Source organism: Malaclemys terrapin, chromosome 5, assembly GCF_027887155.1.
Source record: "Malaclemys terrapin pileata isolate rMalTer1 chromosome 5, rMalTer1.hap1, whole genome shotgun sequence".
In the NCBI taxonomy this organism is placed as follows: domain Eukaryota; kingdom Metazoa; phylum Chordata; order Testudines; family Emydidae; genus Malaclemys; species Malaclemys terrapin.
The window spans coordinates 82,451,073-82,473,602 of record NC_071509.1 but is presented as its reverse complement, the minus strand read 5'-3'; the positions used below and the strand labels follow the sequence as shown (position 1 = coordinate 82,473,602).

The window sequence follows — 22,530 nt, the reverse complement described above, 5'->3', positions numbered from 1 at the left end:
CTGGGATTTGGCTGCGCTTTTATTAGGCTATTGGGGCCAGGGAAGGATGTCTCCTTGTACCTTTCCTACGCCCAGTTCATCTGGACAATGGCCAGTCACAATCTGACACCAGAGGACTGGAACTTTAAAACATCCGGCTGTGTATCTGTTCACGCTTCAGTTAGCTTTCTGAATTTGGGTTTTGAGCCTATTGTAAGGCATGTGTGTGTTATAAGACATCCCTGAACTAGAGCCTGATTACCACATGCGATGGTAAGTCATTTCTGTGGTAGGCTCCAGCCAATCCACAAACCAGGAGCTGGTCTGGTGTCTGTTGTCTCAGAGAAGGCAGATAAGCCTCACCAAAGAAACAGCAGCTCAGTCTGCCCAATGTCACTTCATAGCTTGCCAGTCTTCCCTGCCTGAGGGATGACAGACTCCATAGGCCTTAGTCTGCTCCACCCCTGCTCCAACTGCAACTTTGCTCCCAGTCCTACCCCAGCCCTGCCCTTGCTCCTGGCTGGCTCCCAGCCTCACCATTGCTTTGTTCTGAACCTGCTTTTGACGCCTGACTCTGACCACTGGCACCAGTTCCTGGCCTGGCTGCCACTGCATCAACCAATAGGCATGACTGCTACTGCTCCATCCATTAGGCCTGACCCTCCATGTCTCACTTTCTGACTCCTATTCACTAAACATTCTCTGAATTCCACCAAAATTTTCTCTTCCACAAACTTGTATAAGTACTTAAAAGTGAAGAAAACTAAACACTAGCATTTAAATGTAATTGTTTCACAGAAGTATTGTAATTCCCTCACACAAGATTTTCATACTTCATGACATCACAATCATTTAGCAGAGATTTTCAATTGCTGGTTCAAAGTCTGATTGAATTTGCATGTTTACTTTACAGTGGCAGTTGTTTATTTTGGAGATTGCAAATGTTTGCAAACAGGAAATGTTTCTAATTTGTCTTATTAAAGTCACTGGGCCAAATTAATCGGATTTTATAAAAAAATTGTGTAATCTGATCTCAGTTGGATCTTCCAGTGAGAGCTCCTGCAGTGGGGGTCAAAATCATCTTACTCTATAAATCTGGAGAACTGATACTGCAGTACTCGTCTCTCTCTCTCTCTCTCTCTCTCACACACACACACGGTGGGCGGCATTAAAAAAATCAAAAGATAGACCAAAAAAACACTATATATTTAATCTTATGATTTAGGGGTATCTAACTCATGATTTTTGAATTTTTGGGTTGGGCAATACTGAGGATATATGGACTGCTTAAGTGTACTTTCCTTCTTGTGGACTATAGAGCTCCATAAAACTGTCCTTTAATATGGTGCCTACAAAAAACAAACAAACTTGACAACTGTTAAGCAGCTGGAATGCTGAAATGGCTGCTTATCATGCTGCCCAGTATCTTCTCAGACTTATCTAGTACCCATCTGACAGTGTCCATCGGATGTCTCTTGCTGTCTAATTAGACTGTAAGTTCTTTGAGGCAGAGACTGTCTTTGTATTATGTGTATGCACAGTAACGAGCACAATGAGGCACTGATTGTGATTTGGGCTCTCAGGTGCTACAGCAATACAAATAAATACATTAAAAAATAATATGATGTAACGGATTATTACTGTTTTCTCCCTACTGCACCTTTACATTTCTAAAGAAGTCTGACTCTGCCAGAAAGAACAGCTGTCATTTTGTGAGGTAGAGTAATGCAGAATGTTGCAGAAGGGACTCAAAATGCAGTCTCATGGAGATATACTTCTGCTCCCCTTAATCTAACATAGAAGTAATTCAGGCTGTTCTCTGTGTATGGAAAAAATTAGACAACAACACTTCTACACAAGGCTTGAACAGGCAACTAAAAACTCAAAGCACATGACAATGGAGTGTGCTGGAATCCAGGCTAACGATGAACTGCAAATCTCCCAGAGAGGCATACTGCTCTCTTATGTAGTTCCATAGCAAGGAAACAGGCATGTGTGTTTTCAAAGACAACACAGAGCCTTTTGAGATAACCTATATGGCTCCTGGACTGAAAAAGCATTTCACCTGGTCAGCAAGACCTCAGAATTCAAACAGCGCTTTCTGATTACTTAACTTATTGAATTTCTCCAAGAGCATCTCTGTTTAATCAACAATCTTTTCAGTAAAAGAGTTTTGTGAGCTGGCAGGCTCGCAGATGTTAAAACAGCTCTCAGCACTCAACCTGACAAAAACTACACTGCCATGGTAACCAGAGAGAATCTTTTTTAGGCACAGAGACAGACACTGAAGCAGAAGCCCAATGAGAGTGGGCTTCTTTGCTCTTCTCCTTCATTGAGGGCACTACACAGCATTCCACATATCATCCTGAGCCTCAAACTGATCTGCTCTGCTGCCTACTATGCTCATCTGTAGCAGTCTAACATAGTGGAAGAATTTTCCAAATATTCTTTGGTGTAACTTGCTGCTTTCAGTCACAATGAGTTAGTGCTCCCTCCTTTCCCAGAGCTGACAGACACATCTGGGGAGCCCTCGCTTCTGAAAGGTACCAGTCAGCCATTCACAAAATGGTAAAAACTGGAAAACACTCTTCAGGGCTCTCTGGGTCTATAAAATTGGCTCTGGAGCACAATAGTTAATGTGAAATTTTGATCTATCGCATGTTGATTAGGAGGATTAGTCCAATATTAGCAGACTGGAAGAAAGAAGAAAGCAAAACTTGCTGGTTGTTTATGTAGTAGTTGGATTATGTTCTAGTTGCCTATATATTATCTATGGGAGAAGCATGTTGAGTGATGGTATTTTACTGCTTGTTAAGTGCAGTTTTTTATGTTTTTTGTACAAGCAGTTTTTGATCTACTTCTTCCTCTTTTTGCTGCTGTCAAGCCATGTAAGCAGCTTCGTGTAGACCAAACAGCAGTGGCAGTGGAATGGAGTGGGGGTGTACCCTTTCTGCCATCTGGTAAAATTTTGTAATTCATAGATGTGACATCCAGTGAACTACAAGATATTTTGTAAAACATTTTGCAGTGTGTTGCAGTACAATGCATTACAAATGCACACATCACCCTACCATCACAAATACAGGGTCTTCGGCACATGGCTTTAGTAATTTTTATCCACATATTTGGTTGATTCTATTGCATTTTAGTGATCTTGAATGAAAATAGAACCATGTACAACGAGGGCTGGCACAGTGTATATTTTTTTCATGCTGTTCTGCTAACCCAATCTGTTCCTATGGCCTAATCCTGGGTCCTTACTGTTCCCAGTCTTAGTCTTCTCCATAGCTGAGACTGCCAATCAAATTCATTTTTATTAAATTCTGTGGCAGTCTTGTGATGGAGATACATATCCACTAATGACTAGGTGAAGGCCGCCCACCCAGTCTCCTGCTATGACCTAACGTAGACTTAGGTCTTCAGAGGTGAAAGCTTAACATGCTAACCCATTGTCATACACAGTCCCATGATTTTCAGTGTTCTACATATGCTACCAATTACTTATGCAAAATAGGGGAAAGAGGCATTGACGGGGTTGTACCAAAAAATGTGGCCTTAGAACGTTCCAAAATAAATCATTCCTAATTTTAAATCTGTCTTTACTCAAGCGAACCCCTTCATGTGTGTAGCAATTTTATTTTATTGCATACCATATAGAAATGCCAGGAGTAGTTTAAAAATTAAGCGGACTAATCTTTCCTATAATAAATTATAGTATGAAAACATCATTAGCAGCCATAAAAAGCTTTATTCTTTTTAAAAGAAGTACACACCCTAGTTTTACTTTGATGTAGTCTACAATCTGGTATGTATTAAACACTATGTAATAATTAGGGTTACGCGAAAATCAGAATTTATGTCCCACAGCAACTTCTGATATTCCAACATTTGTTTTCATTCTGAATTTGGATGAAAAGTCGAGAAAAAAATTTTTAGTAAAAAATTTGGTATAAAAAATTTTCAATTAAAAATGTCAAAATATTTCACTTCAACATTATTGATTGACACAAAACTTTTTGACACTCTCCAATTGAAACATTTTATTCTGGTGTGTGGAACCAAATCTAAATGTTTCATTTTGAGTCAGTTTGACATTAAATTGTATTGTCTAAGGTGCTGCAGTAATTCATGGAAGTTGCAGTTCAAGTGCTTCATGCCTTTATTCTTTCTTATGAACTGGCTCCTTGGCTGGACTACATCTCCCATGATGCACCAGAGCAATGTTACTCGCATTTTTCACCATGTGGCTGTCAGAGGGGATACCACAGTACACTATGAGAGAGGTGGTCAAAACCAAGGAGCGCAAACCATAGAAGAGAATGAGGGAGTGAAGTACCTGAACTCCAACAACTATGGACTTAGGCAGATGCAGTGTATGTCATACTGACCAAAAATAAGCTAGTTCATTTCAATTTTCCCAGTGGAATTTTTTTTTTTTTTTGTAAAAATCAAAATTTTCCCACGAAAAACGCCAATTTTGCATTTCACATTGAAAAGTCATTTTGATGAAAAATTCCCAACCAGCATTAGTAATACTACTTGTCTGCTGTTTTTAACATGTATCTTCTCTGAATTGAGTAGATAAAAGAAATAAGTCCTTCTGATAAAAGGGCCAAAGCCCACTGAAATCAACAGACACTCAAAGACCAGTGAAAGCAGTTCTGGTAAATTAGAATCTTCATCTGCTAGAGGATGAAGATTACCTCATGTTGAGAATACAACACTATAAAAAAGAAAACAAACTGTTGACTGCGTGCTTTAACTCAGCTCTCATGATCCAGGTCATGTATGTAGTGTAGTTGTAGCCATGTTGGTGCCAGGATATTAGAGAGAAAAGATGAATGAGGTAATATCTTTTATTGGACCAACTTCTGCTGGTGAGGGAGACAAGCTTGTCTCTCTCACCAACAGAAATTGGTCCAATAAAAGATATTACTTTGTGACGTTGTGCAGTCTATTTGGTTTTACAAAAACTTGATAATAAGTCAGTATAATGTAACTGAGATAGTTTTAGAGAAAATACGGTAATAAGTGAATGTAACGTAACTGGGATATGCTTCATGCAAAAGGTCTCTTGTAAGGTATCATTACAAAGCTTATAATCTACTGAGTATGATCATCTGATTTGTATAAATGTACCACTCTTGTATCTAAAACTAGAAATATAAAATGTAACTCTGAGGGCCTATTGTAATTGTGTAAAGGGTGGACCATTAATGATGGTTTGGAATCTTGATGACTCCCATTGTCTGCAGATGGCTGTATTTACCTGTGAGTCTTCCTGTATATGTGTGTGCTGGCAAGTGAGTAATGAAGTCTTGCAGTGACATGTGATCATGTCACCTGAACTGGAATCCATCTTTAACCTGGTGCTTTTCCAGTGAGGGTGGGTGGAAACCCAGAGGGACAAAGAGTTCCCGCCTTATGCAAAAGATATATAAAAGGGGGGAAGAGAACAGAGAAGGAGGAGCCATCATGAAGAATCCCCTAGCTACCACCTGAGCTGCAACAAGAGCTGTACCAGGGGAAAGAATCAGGCCTGGAAGGTGTCCAGTCTGAGAAAAAACTTACTGAAGCATCTCTGAGGGTGAGATTATCTGTATTTAGTTTGATTAGGCATAGATTTGCGCATTTTATTTTATTTTGCTTGGTGACTTACTTTGTTCTGACTGTTACTACTTTGAACCACTTAAATCCTACTGTCTGTATTTAATAAAATCACTTTTTATTTAGTAATTTACTCAGAGTATGTATTAATACCTGGGGGAGCAAACAACTGTGCATATCTCTCTATCAGTGTTATAGAGGGCGAACAATTTATGAGTTTGCCCTGCATAAGCTTTATGCAGGGTAAAACGGATTTATCTGGGTTTAGACCCCATTGGGAGTTGGGCATCTGAGTGCTAAAGACAAGCGCACTACTGTGAGCTGTTTTCAGGTAAACTTGCAGCTTTGGGACAGGTGATTCAGACCCTGGATCTGTGTCTGGAGCCAGACAGGAGTGTCTGGCTCAGCAAGACAGGGTGCTGGAGTCCTGAGCTGGCAGGGAAAACAGAAGCAGGGGTAGTCTTTGCACATCGGGTGGCAGCTCCCAAGGGGGTTTCTGTGATCCAACCCGTGACATACTTCACCCACCTTGTCTCTCTATGATTCAGATCAGACATTTCATGATAGTCAATGAATGTGTGCGTTCAAGAACAAGGAGAGAGCACTTGTGTGAAGAGTCTGGGTCAGACCAAATTCTGCAATTCAACATGATGATGTCAGACTGGGCCAAAATAATTTTCAAAACATATTTCGCAGACTTGAGATAGTCTCCTCAAATCAGGGCTATCTTGAAAAAACTGAGGTGATAATCCTAGGTCTTTCTACAGCTCTCAAGTAGGATATTTACAAGACTAAAGGATGAACTCTATGTCCATGGGTGAAAAATAAAAGTCAACCAAAGAAGAAACAATGTGTGTGTTCCATCAGCTATCCCAGAAATAATGCTGCTGTTGTGACAAAAAGATGATAAATTGAGGAGTCAATGTCAGTTTTTTTGAGTTACTACTGCCTACGTTTACTGTCATGTTACAGTTGCCTCTTAAGGCCCACAACTTCTAATTTCTTGTTCAACCATGCCTATAAATATTCTATACCTTCGTGACACTGACAGACCAGCTCAGGCCAAAGCCATAGGCCAATTCACTTGTGTGTGAATATCAAAGGAGTTACATGTATTAGTAGATATTCAGGCCAAGTCACTTGTGTTAGTAGAGATCAAAGGAGATGTTAATTGTATTGTTTTCACCTATCTATATCCTGTTTACTATTACATTACATTTACATTGCATATACCCCCTGAAATTATGTTTACATTATGTATACCCCTGTAATTAGATAACCCTAGATTAAAGTGAGTGTTAGTATGAGAATGAGTTCAGGTGTTCAATTCATGGAAACTGTTGTTTGTGATCACAAACATTTGTGTTTATGTATAACCCTGTAACTAAATTACTCAAAGAAATCTTGAGACATGCTAATGAAGGATTTAAGGACTGTAACAGGAAATGCTAATTTCGAAGCAGGTGGTCATGGAGTGAGTAAAAACATTTGTCGCATTGTTATCTGTCAGAAGAAGCTATGAAATGGATTTAAAGGAATGATCCTTTATCTCTGGGCTGTTTGGATTCTAACATGGTGGAATAACTGAACAGAAGATCCTCAGTCTTATTCTGGGTAGGACTGAAAAGACTTTTGGGAAACTGGCAGATTACTACATCTCTGCTATCATTTTGGACTTACGAACTTTGATTCACCTGTTAATGTATTTTACTTGCTTTAACCTCTCAATATCTCTAATTTCTTTTTCTTAGCTAATAAACCTATAGTTAGAGTTTAATATAGAATGTGGTGCCTTTGTTGTCTTTGGTGAAAGAGCTGGAATACCAATTGATCTGGGGTAAGTGACTAGTCTCCTGGGCCTGGGAGCAATCTGATGTGGTGTGATTTTTGGTTTATGTGACCATTATCACTAAGTCCAGTTTGTCTGGGTGGTAAGATGGAGAGCCTAAGGGGATTGTCTATGACTCCATGATAAAGTTGGTACAGTGATCCAGGAATGCACATTTGTTACTGCCTTGATGAAATCTAATTATAGAACCTACCACCAGTTTGGGCCTCTGTCCTGTTTTCTGAAAGGCTGACCTGAGATTGGCACTCACAGTAGTGAGTCACTCCAGACAGCATGACACCTTCAGGTAAAGTATTGTTAACCATTAATGGGGAAAACAGATAAAGACAGCTTAAACAACATACTAGCCTGCATAGTTCTTCAGTATGCTTTGCTCCAGGCAATTAACCAGTGCTGCTCACAGAGCAAATAGCACAGATCAGAGGTTCTCAAACTGTGGTCCGAGCTCCACTCAGGTGGTCTGCGGATAGTTTCCTCGAAGGTGCGTGCCTGGACGGCCACACACAAGAGAATGAAGGGCCACCCACCTAATTAGTGGAGCCACGGAGGCGTGGCTTCACCAATTAGGCACCTGAACCCTGGAGAAGACGCACATGTAAGGTGAGGTGAGAAGAGGGGGTGGGGGAATTTGGGATGTTCAGGGCTGTGGCAGCCAGAGAAAGAGAAGACTTTTTCCAGCTCCAGGGCTGTGGCTGCTGGGGAGAGACCCCCCTCCTTCCCAGCTCCAGCTCAGGGGCTGCCACAGCGGGGGAGAAATATTTTAATATGAGTTGTGTGCTTTTATTTGTAGAACAAAAAAAGTTAATTTTTTTTATATAGCGCTTTTATTCAAACCACTTTACAATAGTTAGCTAATGGTACAACCAACATTTGAAAAGATCATTAAGTGGCCCGCAAAAAAAAAAAAAAAAAAGTTTGAGAACCACTGCCATAGATAACATGGATCATGCAGGTACCCAGGAAAGTAAAACATAAAAGTGAACTAAGGTGGATTTTGCGCCACCAATAGAAATAAATTATAATAAAACAGGCATAGAGCATAGAACTGGGAATCAATCACACACCAAAATGGTTTTCTAGCTACATGCAATCTTCAAATGATTTACTTTTAGAACAATCTATCTTCAGCCAAATGAAAAATGGCTAATCCTAATATCTACATACAGACAAGCACAATAAATGTAATTTACAAGTTTCTAAAAGAATATTCTAAATGATGGAGAATCTAAAAATTTTTTAAAACCACATAAATGCCACTGATCCTGTCTTTTAAAAATCCACTAATCCTTGTACTGGAATATGTATCCGTGTCTGTCCATCCAATGAAAAGCTCTTTTTTCCATTTAACTGATCTAGAAGAACCACACAATGAACCTGAACCAGAGCCCACTGAAATAAATGGTAGTTTCCCATTGACTTCAATAGGTTTTAGATCAGGCCCAACCTCATAATATCTAGATGTCAAAACTGGTTGTTTATTTTTAAATCTCCTGCTGCTAATCAACTGCTACGACCAAATTAAGAAACACAGTAAAAGAACTAAAAGAGAGCCACCGTGGCTTAACAACCATGTAAAAGAAGCAGTGAGAGATAAAAAGACTTTCTTTAAAAAGTGGAAGTCAAATCCTAGTGAGGCAAATAGAAAGGAGCATAAACACTGCCAAATTAAGTGCAAGAATGTAATAAGAAAAGCCAAAGAGGAGTTTGAAGAACGGCTAGCCAAAAACTCCAAAGGTAATAACAAAATGTTTTCTAAGTACATCAGAAGCAGGAAGCCTGCTAAACAACCAGTGGGGCCCATTGATGATTGAGATACAAAAGGAGCACTTAAAGACGATAAAGTCATTGCGGAGAAACTAAATGGATTCTTTGCTTCAGTCTTCATGGCTGAGGATGTTAGGGAGGTTCCCAAACCTGAGCCGGCTTTTGTAGGTGAAAAATCTGAGGAACTGTCACAGATTGAAGTGTCACTAGGGGAGGTTTTGGAATTAATTGATAAACTTAACATTAACAAGTCACCGGGACCAGATGGCATTCACCCAAGAGTTCTGAAAGAACTCAAATGTGAAGTTGCGGAACTATTAACTAAGGCTTTTAACCTGTCCTTTAAATCGGCTTCTGTACCCAATGACTGGAAGTTAACTAATGTAACACCAATATTTAAAAAGGGCTCTAGAGGTGATCCCGGCAATTACAGACCGGTAAGTCTAACGTCGGTACCGGGCAAATTGGTCGAAACAATAGTTAAGGAAAAAATTGTCAGACACATAGAAAAACATAAACTGTTGAGCAATAGTCAACATAGTTTCTGTAAAGGGAAATCGTGTCTTACTAATCTATTAGAGTTCTTTGAAGGGGTCAAAAAACATGTGGACAAGGGGGATCCAGTGGACATAGTGTACTTAGATTTCCAGAAAGCCTTTGACAAGGTCCCTCACCAAAGGCTCTTACGTAAATTAAGCTGTCATGGGATAAAAGGGAAGGTCTTTTCATGGATTGAGAACTGGTTAAACGACAGGGAACAAAGGGTAGGAATTAATGGTAAATTCTCAGAATGGAGAGGGGTAACTAGTGGTGTTCCCCAAGGGTCAGTCCTCAGACCAATCCTATTCAACTTATTCATAAATGATCTGGAGAAAGGGATAAACAGTGAGGTGGCAAAGTTTGCAGATGATACTAAACTGCTCAAAATAGTTAAGACCAAAGCAGACTGTGACGAACTTCAAAAAGATCTCACAAAACTAAGTGATTGGGCAACAAAATGGAAAACAAAATTTAATGTGGATAAATGTAAAGTAATGCACATTGGGGGGAAAAAACCCCAACTATACATACAATATGATGGGGGCTAATTTAGCTACAACAAGTCAGGAAAAAGATCTTGGAGTCATCGTGGATAGTTCTCTGAAGATGTCCATGCAGTGTGCAGAGGTGGTCAAAAAAGCAAACAGGATGTTAGGAATCATTAAAAGGGGGATAGAGAATAAGACTGAGAATATATTATTGCCCTTATATAAATCGATGGTACGCCCACATCTCGAATACTGCGTACAGATGTGGTCTCCTCATCTCAAAAAAGATATACTGGCACTAGAAAAGGTTCAGAAAAGGGCAACTAAATTATTAGGGGTTTGGAATGGGTCCCATATGAGGAGAGATTAAAGAGGTTAGGACTCTTCAGCTTGGAAAAGAGGAGACTAAGGGGGGATATGATAGAGGTATATAAAATCATGAGTGGTGTGGAGAAAGTGGATAAGGAAAAGTTATTTACTTATTCCCATAATACAAGAACTAGGGGTCACCAAATGAAATTAATAGGCAGCAGGTTTAAAACAAATACAAGGAAGTTCTTCTTCACGCAGCGCACAGTCAACTTGTGGAACTCCTTACCTGAGGGGGTTGTGAAGGTTAGGACTATAACAGCATTTAAAAGAGAACTGGATAAATTCATGGTGGTTAAGTCCATTAATGGCTATTAGCCAGGATGGGTAAGGAATGGTGTCCCTAGCCTCTGTTTGTCAGATGGAGATGGATGGCAGGAGAGAGATCACTTGATCATTGCCTGTTAGGTTCACTCCCTCTGGGGCACCTGGCATTGGCCACTGTTGGTTGACAGAATACTGGGCTAGATGGACCTTTGGTCTGAACCAGTACGGCCATTCTTATGTTTTTATGACCAACAGATCATGAAGATTTTTTACTGTGAACACAGTTTGCTTACTGTGCAAAGCTTACAGTTTTGGTAATACAGTCATATAGTTTCCTTAGCAAAGCCATAGTTGGCAGGAAGTGATAGTCAGCAAGCAGGTGGCTTTTGTGTGTGTATGTGGGTTTTTGTTTGTTTGTTTTGTTAATCCCCTTATCCATTTCTTTTTTTATTCAGAAAGTGGAAAGAAAATTTTATTTTTTGGCGAGTGCTACAAATCCTGAATATAGCAATTTGAAATTGCCCCCGAGCTGAGCTACAATAACACACAAACATACATTCTGGACACTGTCAAATAAAAATCTCATTTGGCCTGGAAAATAGCTTCATCTGATACATGAGTTTTGTTATATTACTATAATTCTCAGCTAGTAAAAAATGCGTTTTTTGTAATGTCGTTTCCTAAAACTGAAAAGACCATTGTCTGTCCCATGTACGTATCAAAAGAAGCCAAACTACTTAAGGACTAACAAAATAAGTCAAAAAGACTAAGTTAACTAACTATCTTGCCTGATCCCTGAACACATTTCCAACAATTACAGTTATCACTTAGAAATTAAGAAATTGATTAGTAAAATAAATTCACATGCAACTTCTAACCCCAACCTCCATTACTATACCACATTGTCATCTCCCTAATCCCTTCTTTGCAAGTGAAAAAAGCAAATGAGATGGGACTTGCCATGACACAAATCCACAATATTGTACAGTGTACAATCCACAGATGGTGGCTTCAAAGGAAAGTCCACAGTGAAGGCTAAAAAAAGGACCTCCCTGAAGTATATTTTCAAATAGCTCATGAGAGAGGAGAGATTATAGAAGTTTGCAGCCCACCTGTTCTCAATATACAATTTCTATTTCTGATAGTCTCTGTTCATCTCCTTCTCCCCGTGAAACTGGGCCAATGCAATCCACATGGCAGCTGGAGTAAGTCTCCTTACAACCTCTTGAGAGAAGAACAGCAGGGACACTCGATGTTCTCAGTGAATCCCTCCAATATCAGAAGCAGAGAAGAGATTCTTACAGAAAGGGAAAATCCTAAATGGCAACTGGTCATCTTCCTGCCTCTCAGAAAATAAGGAAGAGGAGGAACTCAGTCTCTGGGCTGTCACAGAGCAAGCCATAGAATTTGCTTCCAATTCTTAATACTGATCAACTTCCATAGCTACTTAACCCAGGAAGATTGCAGAGCTTCTGGGAAGTAGCCTGAGAGTCACAAGGGCTACTGTCACTTAGATATCGCCAACAGTCTAGAAACTATTTCAGCTCACCATTAATTAATTATACGCACTGCTGCAGCTAGACATGAAAAAAAGGCAAAAGGAAAAAGGGTATCCTTTACCAAAAAGGACACATCAGCATTAATATTAATAGGTTAAAATAAAACACAGCCGGATATCATGAATTATCCATGAGATCTGATTATATGAAATCAGATTCCAAGTGCTATAAGGTTGGGAATAGTGTCTTCAACCCAAATGGTTTTTCATTTATAAGTGTCAGCAATAATGACCTCAGGTTTTTTCATTATTAATTTGGTCTCTGTTTGATAAAATACCATGATAGTTCCACAAGATATGATGACTCAAGTGTTCCTCATGATTAAAGATGACATTTACCTTATACAAATCACCCAAACTGGAAAAATCAGGCCAAAGGGCCACAATTAAAGGGAGAAGAACCCTTTAAAGAAGGCATATTGCGAAGCCAATTCTTCTTGAGTAACCTACAGGGGCTCTCTCTGACAAGGCCACTGATGCAGTTTTGAAACAATCAGTTAAATGATTGTGGAGATCCAGTTCCCTGATTATTGATTGACCTATATATTTTTGGCATCAGTTATGCCCTAGAGGGACTGATTTGACAGGCAGTTAAGGTCCATGGTAAAAGTAAATTATGAAATAGCCAAGATAAGCGGGCCAACTTCCTAAGAAGATTAGTTTCTTCTGTTCATCAGAATATTTTAGGTGTTAGGTCACAGGATGCAAATAGGCATCATTTTGAGAGAACAGAGTATTTCCTTATGATGATTTCCATGCCAAACAGCTAATACACACACACATATCACAACACAGCAAAATTATTAAAACATATGAAATAATCCCCTAGGTCAAAGTTAATTAATCTTAAATGACAGACTATCAGGAAATAATACTGATGATCAGGATATATTCCTAGTAGTATATGTATACTAGATTTCAAGTTGAACTGTAGTTCTGGTTTAGTTCCCAAATATTAAAAGCCAAATATTGAAAGTCTAGTGTATTTTGGGCATTGCTTATGCCCCTGGTATTTAATCCAGTAGGCACTGGAGAGTTTCCCAGGATTACAAAAAAACCAGCAGGGACTGCTGTTTGGGCAGTGCTAAAGGAGCGAGTTCTGTGAAGACAAGGTGCATTAAAGACTCTTAGAAGTTCATCCTGACTTGCTTTGACCCTATCAAAATGCCCTCTTGCCTTGGCTTACACTCCTAGTGTGACTCAGGGCCCCCAGATGTGGAATCCAGACCTCCCTCAAGCCAGAAGTCAGAATGGGGGAGGTCAGGTCAGGAAGTAAGGAGCAGGAAAGAATACTCATGAAGCTGACAGTGGAGTCACGCAGAGACATAGAACTAGAGACTGGTGGGTAGCATGAGACTATCAGCATGCTGGGAAATTTGTTGTGGCACACTTTGGAAGGCTATAAGGAAGGGTCTTATTTGATAGAAGTCCTGGAGGGAACAGAAATCTAGAAGAGGAGGCTCCTTGTTGGTGGGGAGGGGAGACTAACTATCCCCCAATAAAAAGCACGCAAGGTAAGTCTTTAGCGTTCTAAGCATTAACATATGTATAAAGTAATTAATGCACAACTGATGCATGGCCAAAATGCTCTAGTTTCCAATTTAAAATGCTAGAGAAATGACATCAGCTGCTTGTCATTCCACTTCCCATGACATACATTCTAGAACTCTATTTATTCCAGTAGATTTAACATTTGCTCACAACCCCCTGCCCAAAAAACAAAGAAAATATCTTGCACATATGCCACAGGGCCTAAGTTTTGATTTTATGACTTGACTCTAAACAAAGAAACTAAATTTCAAAGAAAAAGTGTGACATGGTGTGTCTTATAATTTCTGTGTCACACATGCATACTGTACCTGAAGAAGTATCCACTGTGAAAAGGGAAGAAAACTCTCCTGGAACCAGCTCATATGTCACAACTCCATATATCCCTGAATCCCTGTCTGTGGCAACAACATTGATGATCTCTGTTCCTGGGTGCGTATGACTACTGATGCTTGTCACATAGCTGGCAGGGTCGAAAATAGGTTGATTATCGTTAATGTCTTCTATCTCAATACGAACAAAAGCTTGGGCACTTAGCCCACCCTGTTGAATAAACCAGAACAAAGTAAAAATCAAAGTCAGTTTACAGTTAACCAAATATATGCCTCAAGGCATTGCTAGAATATAAAACAATCTACAATGAAATTGAACAAAAACATTTGTTAAAAGTAACTATGTAAAGGGCACCTATAAAACCCAGAAAATTGAGTTTACGAAGTTAATAGTATATTTAATGCAGCTCCACCATGCTAGCTACTGCAGTAAACAAAGGGATCTATTTTCCCATGAAGGAACATGAGGTATAAGTACAAAACTTGTTAACTCTAACAAGAGTTATCCATGTAAATCCCTTGTACTTCTTGGCACATAAGATTTCACAGTCATCACCTATTGTGCTTTCTGTGGCTTCACAGATAAAGGTCAGGCCCTTTTTCTTCAAGAACAAATGCCTCTAGCACTTGAACGAAATGAGAATCTCCGCTAGTTGTATTAGAATTAGGGCCCCATTTCCTCTACAGACTAGCTTCTAGAGGGCAACACACAGTTCTGACAAGCCATCCAGTACACATATATATACATACACACACACACACAAGCCCTTGGGTACTCAGAGGCACAATGGGATTGAATTCTGTAGCAGCAACCTCTATATTCCATTCCCTACGTTCCATGGCAACATTAATTTAGTCTACCGACATGAAATACTACCCATTCCCATTTCCCACACAACTATGGCTCATAATTTTACATCAGTGAATATTTTTAACTAATACACAATTACTTTTGAGCATAGTTTTTTTTTTTTTTTTTTTTTGGCTACACTTTCCCGGAAGCCTGACTCCACATCCTGGTCCTTGGTCCTCCTTTCCTCCCTGTGCACCCGGGGAGCAGGGGGGAGAGAGGAGGAGGGTTAGCCTTGCAGCTGTCATCACTAACTCATCTCCCCAGCTCCTCAAGACTGCGCTGCTATGCTATTCTCCACTTGGCTTACACTTCTGCCTCTCACACACCCTGGCTAGAAGCCAAACTCTTGCACTGGCTCCATGGAACAATACAGGGAGCATCTACTGGTTATTAACTCAACCTTGTGGGGAAGGCAGCAACTGCAGGCCAGTCTGAGCAAGGCAGAACTACAGAAAAATGGCAATATGGCAAATTCCATAGCAAAAATATTGAATTTTGTGCCATCTTGGAAAAAAATGAATTTGTAGCTGCAGAATCATGGAGGCCATAGAGCCCTGACTGAGACGCACAGTCATTCACCTCTCAGCACTATTGTTTTAGGCTTCCTATAGATGTAGGAAAGCACTGCTGTATCAGTTTTGCTTTGGTTCACATTTTCAAGATTCTCTCTACACCCATAAAGGCTACAAACATAATTTTAACAAAGCTGAGATTCTGTGGCACGATACTGTAGCAAGAAGCCAATTGTGTGGCAATGGAATGATGGGATATACAGATTTCTGCACATGCACTTGACAGTACATTACAACACGGATGGAAGAAGACACTCCATGGATACAGTGTTTGATTTTCAAAGAGTTATGCACAAAAAATGTGTACATGTAAGTAATTATAGAGACTGCACACACATAAATTGTATACTGGCATGAACAAAGGGCAAGCTATGTTTTGTAATGCTGAATTTATGCATGATGCCACAGGAACCATGGGTGTAACTTAGATGTATATTTCTGCATGCACCATTGTGTGCCACATTTATTGAGAAAAATGTTTTGTCCTTCACAAAACTATCCAGAGTGCAGTCCAGTTACTCAGGCTGGATTTTCACTATAGTGCAGTAGCAAGCTCAAAAAAACTGCATTCAGTCTTTGGACTGTTGACTCCATAGACTTGTACTGAATTGCTGAGATACAATAAATAAATCCATCAACAGCATTAGCTCTGTAAATTTTCTCACTGAGGCTTTCGTTTTTCCATATTTTTTCACATAGTCATGTTGTCTCTGTAGCCTGGCACTGATGATGTCATGACGCTGTTGTGAGGAACCTTAGTTTAAATGTATGAGGAAAATTAAGACTATAACGTAAACTAATGAAAAATTACTTATTTGCAGTATTCTTACAATAGACTGAATCCTGATCCCACAAGCAAAGTTAAAAGAGTTTAGTCCACAGATGGAGATTAGGTTGAAAATGGAATCCTTATCCCCACCCATTTGGTGCTGTTGGGTTTTCTTTTTGGGGGGGAGGGGTGACAGAGAAAGGAAAAATATGGAAAAGGGGGCAAAGGTGGGAGGATTTTAAGAACAGCAAAGTATTATGGGGATTAATTTTAAACCACTTGACCAAATCTGTGTTCTTGACTGCTAAGGAAAAATGCAGACATTTCACTCTCCAATCTAAGAAGTTCATTTTAAGGAGTTAGACTGTAAAATCTTTTTTGGAGGGCGGGAGAGGTCCATTCTGAAATATTTTTAGAAGGGTGGGACGTGAGATGGGGGAGTGTAACGGCTGGTCTACCTCACTCCTCTCTGTCCTTGTGCTAACCATTGTTGTTGACGAGCCAGTGCCTCCTTTTCCTGACCCTGAAGCATATCCATTAGACACAAGTGAAGAGAGGCTCTACTATTGTCATCACCCAGTATAATGGATGACATGCAACCCTTCTTGTTTTGATGCAGTAGAATTTCTTTACGGTTACCCTGGCAGTGGTAATTTTTGAGAAAGATCCCTAGTGACTGGGAACAAATGATTGCTATTTCTAACCACATGAATATGCTCCTTTATCTGTTCAGAGACAAGCATGACAGTTGATTATCCAGGAAATGAAGACTGATTTAAGCATGCCCATTGTTGAAAGAAAATTACATTTGTTAAAACATATTTCAAGCAACAGTAGAACACTGTTGTTCATTCTGCCTTTGTATTCTAGAAATATTGCTCATATAACTTCATGTCTCTCAAATGCTTAAATAACCTTTTAACTACAATTGTGCTGATTGATGGAATGGCAATAAAGTTGGGTACAAGTCACATTGCTGTGATTCTGAAATTTTGTTACATGTGGAACAAACAATGAACATGATATACTGCTACAGAGCTGAAATTACCATAACTGGAGACTCTCTTTTCCCTAGCAACATCCAATCTATGTAAAAACATGAAGCTAACAATAAACCTCTCAAACCATTCTTCAAATATAAATAATACTACCTTCTTGACAGAAAAGCTTCTACTGCTTAACAAATACCTATGATGTTATGTAGAACAGCTGCATTTTTGCTGTTTACATTGTAAGACTGCATAAGAATCTGAAAGGATTTCAATTATAGTTTCCAACATGCTGGGATATAGGATTTCATTAAAATTTTGTTCCAAACTGAAAGGTTATATATAGGGTCTCAAGACGTGAATACAAATTTTATTTTCTTTGAAATATGTTTATGCAGTTTTTAAGTTGTAATGCTGTAGTAGGGCAAGGAAGGAATAGAATTAGCCACTCATTTCAAAAGCTTTAACTTCAATGGGAATTTTGCCTGAGAAAGGAGTGCTGAACTCGGCACTTTGTGTATTACAGTAACTGCTTTAACTAAAAAAAAGAGAAGAATATTGGTAGCTGTTACATGTAACTGCTAAAACACAAGAAAGAGACAACAAGCATAAGACTCTCTCTATACACAACATATAGTAGGAAAGCCATTTAGAGTTTCAGCATCATCATCACACTTTCATCAGAATCCATCTAAATACCAAGGAGCATTGGGAAAGTTTTAAATGTTGAACTGATCCAACTGCTTTTGGTGTTTGATTAAAAATTGACCAGTGAACACACAGCCAATATTATTTTAAGGGCTTTCATAGACATTTCCATTATAGAATACTTGATATACAGCTGTCTTTAACAGTTCAGAAGACATAATAGCATTTTATTAGCTAAATGACTCCTTTTTAATAACATGTCTAAGTGTCATATATAATTACCCAGTTTAGATCCATTTTAGTTTATCAGGTAAATGACATATGATTTATAATGTTTACCAATATCTTATGAATTTGATAATTCTGAGGTCTAATCCTCTACTCCTTTCTGAGATAAAGCTCCCATTGGAATCCTCATTTCAGGAATGGCAATTTGGCCTGAGCAAACAGTGGAGGGATAAGCCGCAGATTATTAAAAACGACTGATTTCAAAATTGTCAAGGGTACAATATACCTTGCAAGCCATTTCATGTAATTAAGTAAACAAAACATATTTCTAAAATTCCTGAACAAATAGATAGTATTAACATTGTTCTTTATAGTGTTATGTATCAAGTGTCCCCTGACAATTAGGTTAGAACATGCACCATATATAGTGCTCATTCTCTTTTTTCCTTAAGATTTACGTTTGTAAAAACTGTCAATTGCATTTACTTCTAATTTTCAAAAGATTATGTTTAATAGCAAAGAATTTACAATTTCATCTGCGTAAATAAGAAAACAGACCATTCTGAGTGGACTAGAGGGGTAATCATCTCTGAGCATACAACTCAATTTTCATCATAATCAGTTATGTAACTTCACCTTCATATTCAGCAGATGTGCTTGTATGTGTAATTAGAAGTGATTTCTTTAAAAGCACCATGATTAAAATGCTTTGTCCTTGACTCCCTGCAAATGCAATTTCTGCAGAATAGATTTGATTTTGAAACTGTTTTTAAAATACAGGCAAAAGGGCTAGTCTTTTCAATCTTTCAGAGGAACAAGTGTTCAAATGGGACAGGAAGACAAAACCAATTAAATTGGAACTAAACAAATAAAGATGTGGAAAGAATGTGTTTCTTAATGTTAATAAACTTTTTAATGTATCGTAAAGGAATAATCTGTATCTCCTTTACACAGAAGTCATAAGATTTTCAGTTTTGTAACTGCTGCCTAAGCACTACAGTGGTAGGTGCATTTGTAGTGCAGAGGGAGAAGGATTCTGTCTCAGCATTCCTACAATTACATTTTTTAGTACTATGGTAGGTTTCCTCTAGCAACTGTATGGACCACTGTTTGTTTGGATGAAGTAGAACACCAAACTGTTGGACATCATGTAATTAATGCAGGTGAGCACACAAAAGGATAGGGCTATGTATCTTAATTAGCAATAAGGCTTGATCAGAGTGTAACTGCACAACACTAAAAACATACACACAGTTTTTAAAAATTGGATATTGTTTCATACATGCAACTGAGTTTATTTTAATGCCTCGTTGTACACATTGTACAACAACATGTATTGCTAGGTTTACCACCATGGGTATAAACATTCTGGATACACATCTAACCAACCCAGCGAAAACAAAACATGGAATTTCTTATTGCATTGCATTCTGATTGTAAAAGATAAACAAAGGAAAACTAAACAAGTCCATTAAAACATATCAGGCCTTATTCGCAGATCTTTTAAAAGCAAAAAAAGGTTATACCATTTTAACCCCCTTTCTTGGTCACCTTTAAGACTATGTTAGACCTTTCATTAAAATTCCTGTTTTTCATATTCTCTTTCTGAAAAACTCACCATTGAGATTGACATTTTCCATGCCTGGTCTCAACCTACAGCTGAAAAATTTTGGAAGGTTTCCTGAGGGAAATGCCTTCACCTGTTTTTGTATTATTTGAGAATGAAAATCATTATATTCTTGCAGCAGTTCAAGATGTTTTTAGTTCACTAGTAACTCAAAAACACCTAAAAAAATGGAAGTTTGCAGGTGGAAAGAGAATTACAACTTAAACATTACATTTAAGCACAGAAAAAACAGGAAATGCACAAAATTAAGGCTCTCCTAATATCATTAACTTGTTCACATCACACAAATGTATTATTTCTAATCACTTGTTTAACTATTTAGAGCCAAACTGTGGCTGAGCATTGTGCAGGTTCATGTGGGAGGAGGGTTGATGTGTGTTTCTCCCTCTTTCTGCTTCCCTCACACACAGGGACCAGCCACAATCACAAGTCTGTGGTCTCTAGAGGACACATGCTGCTTTTTAACTAGTACCCAAGTGGCAAAAGCAAACACAAAAGGAAAAGGGAGAAGCCAGGGCCCTCACCCGCCACAAATGGGCTGGCTATGGAGGGGAAAATGCGCTGCATGCTTAAGTGGTGGCACAGCATCTGCTAGCCACAAAAACTCCAGGAGACATAGTTTCTCATTAAAGCGTAATAATTCCTGGAGCTTTCGTAGGAAGTTGTGGCTATATACCACAGCTGTATTTAGAGTTATGGGTTACTGGTATAGTCCGACTCTAAATGGATACCTAAGGATATACAGTATGTGATGTATGAGAAAATTGATGTTACTGAACACATAGCTCTCAATCTGCAAAGGTCCATATATGGAGGATCATGTGTGACAAAGACCCCAAAATGAACAACACACACAAATTATTCATGCAGGTGCTGTGGGATTCATTCCTTTCTATAACCTTACTTACAACAGTTCTGATGTAAGTAATTTTTGATAATAAAAGGGGAGGGATACCAAACATGTAGATAACGTAGGGACTAAAATGAGAGACGTCTCTCAAAATGAGGTACGCTTCACATGTATGACTTAACTTTTGTACATATTTAAATATGTAACTTCAATGATTCAGCAAAACAGAAGGTGGGATTGTGTGTAACATATGTTGGATTTCTCTGCTGTTTTTCAACTTGCAGTAATACTGGACCCAATTTTGCCCCCACTGTTATCAATGAGAGTTCTGTCACTAGCTTTCATGACAGAAGGATTGGGTTTCATAAGTAGAGCTGGCAGAATAACTGATTTTTCAGTTCATTAGCAGTTCCGAATTTTTTTTTAATCAGTTCAGCTCGAACCGAAACAGTTTTCAAAATATTCAGCAAATCAGAAAAATTTTGTTTTGGGTCAAAGTAAATGCTTCATTTGACCCAAAATGAAACATTTAATTTCAAGTTCAGGTATTTTTCACCTTTTGTTTAATAAAAGGAAACAAAGAGCTAGATTCCCTTTTACCTAATGTTTGGGACACTTGCGGATGTGAGAGACCCAGATTCAATCCCCATTCTGGAGCAGGAGTTGAACCAAAGTCTTTCCCTCTCTCAGGTGAGTGCTCTAACCACCATGGCACTGGGATTGGGGAGGAGAGGCTCTTTCACTTTCATTTTCAATAAATAATTATTCACTGTCACAGGAACTTGGACCGTGGTGTCCCTCCTCTCAGGTGAGTGCCCCAACCACTGCGCTACAGAGCCATTCTCACATTCTCTCTCGATAAAAAAGTGGAACAGCTTCAACTGGAGATGTTGAGGTGACTCATCCCAAAATAGCCAATAGTGTGGTGCTTAGGGAATTCACCTGGGAGGAGGGAAGACCTGGGTTCAAATCCCTGTTTCAGTACAGACAAGAATTTAGGTCTCCCAGATGAGAGCCCTAACCATCAGGCTATAATATATCATATCATCCTCAGCTTTGTAAAGGGCACCTAATTCCCATAGTGAATCTAGCCTGAAAAATTAAAGTGATTAGTTTTGACATTTCTGAATGTTTGTATCAACTGAAACAATTTGCTGAAACAGGCACAAATTCATGAAATGAATCAATCCAAATTGCATTTTTTGGAGAAAAAAAATTTAGCTGAAAAATTTCACCCAGCTTTACTCATGAGTATCTGTGATGCATGGCTAGAAAGGGTTAAACATCCTGAAAAATAAATAATCCTCAAAAGACATGTAGGGAGATAATGTTTGTGTTTTTGTGTATTTGCATATGTATGAGCAGGGTTGACAATGTAATCAACAGTCCCTGCCTGTGCTGTATTCTAACAATTCAGAGGTCAAAAGGACATCCTATCATGGAAATGAATTGTAAACACGGGATATCTCAGTATTCATCTCTCTTTGGAATGTACTGTGAATGGTGGAGGAACAAGCAAATGGCCTTATGTTAATTCGTATAGCTAAGTACCAGTGATGGACCTCCTTCAAAGTCATCCTAATTAGCTTTTGTTCCCTGAGGAACTCCAACTTGTCCAAATACACGAAATTGTATAAAAAATCCTTGGGTCCTGATTCTGTCATCTCAGATCTGCTTAAGCTTCTTCAGGGGA

The 22,530-nt window shown here is 38.8% G+C and overlaps 1 protein-coding gene across 1 annotated transcript in view; it reads right to left on the bottom strand.

Moving 5' to 3' along the window:
• The window catches only part of DCHS2 (dachsous cadherin-related 2), a 220,285-nt gene that overhangs the window by 90,566 nt on the left and 107,189 nt on the right, over nucleotides 1-22,530 (bottom strand). The window contains exon 3 of the mRNA XM_054031047.1: nucleotides 14,281-14,512. Coding sequence (XP_053887022.1) covers nucleotides 14,281-14,512 — 232 coding nt within the window. The remainder of the gene's footprint in view (nucleotides 1-14,280; nucleotides 14,513-22,530) is intronic.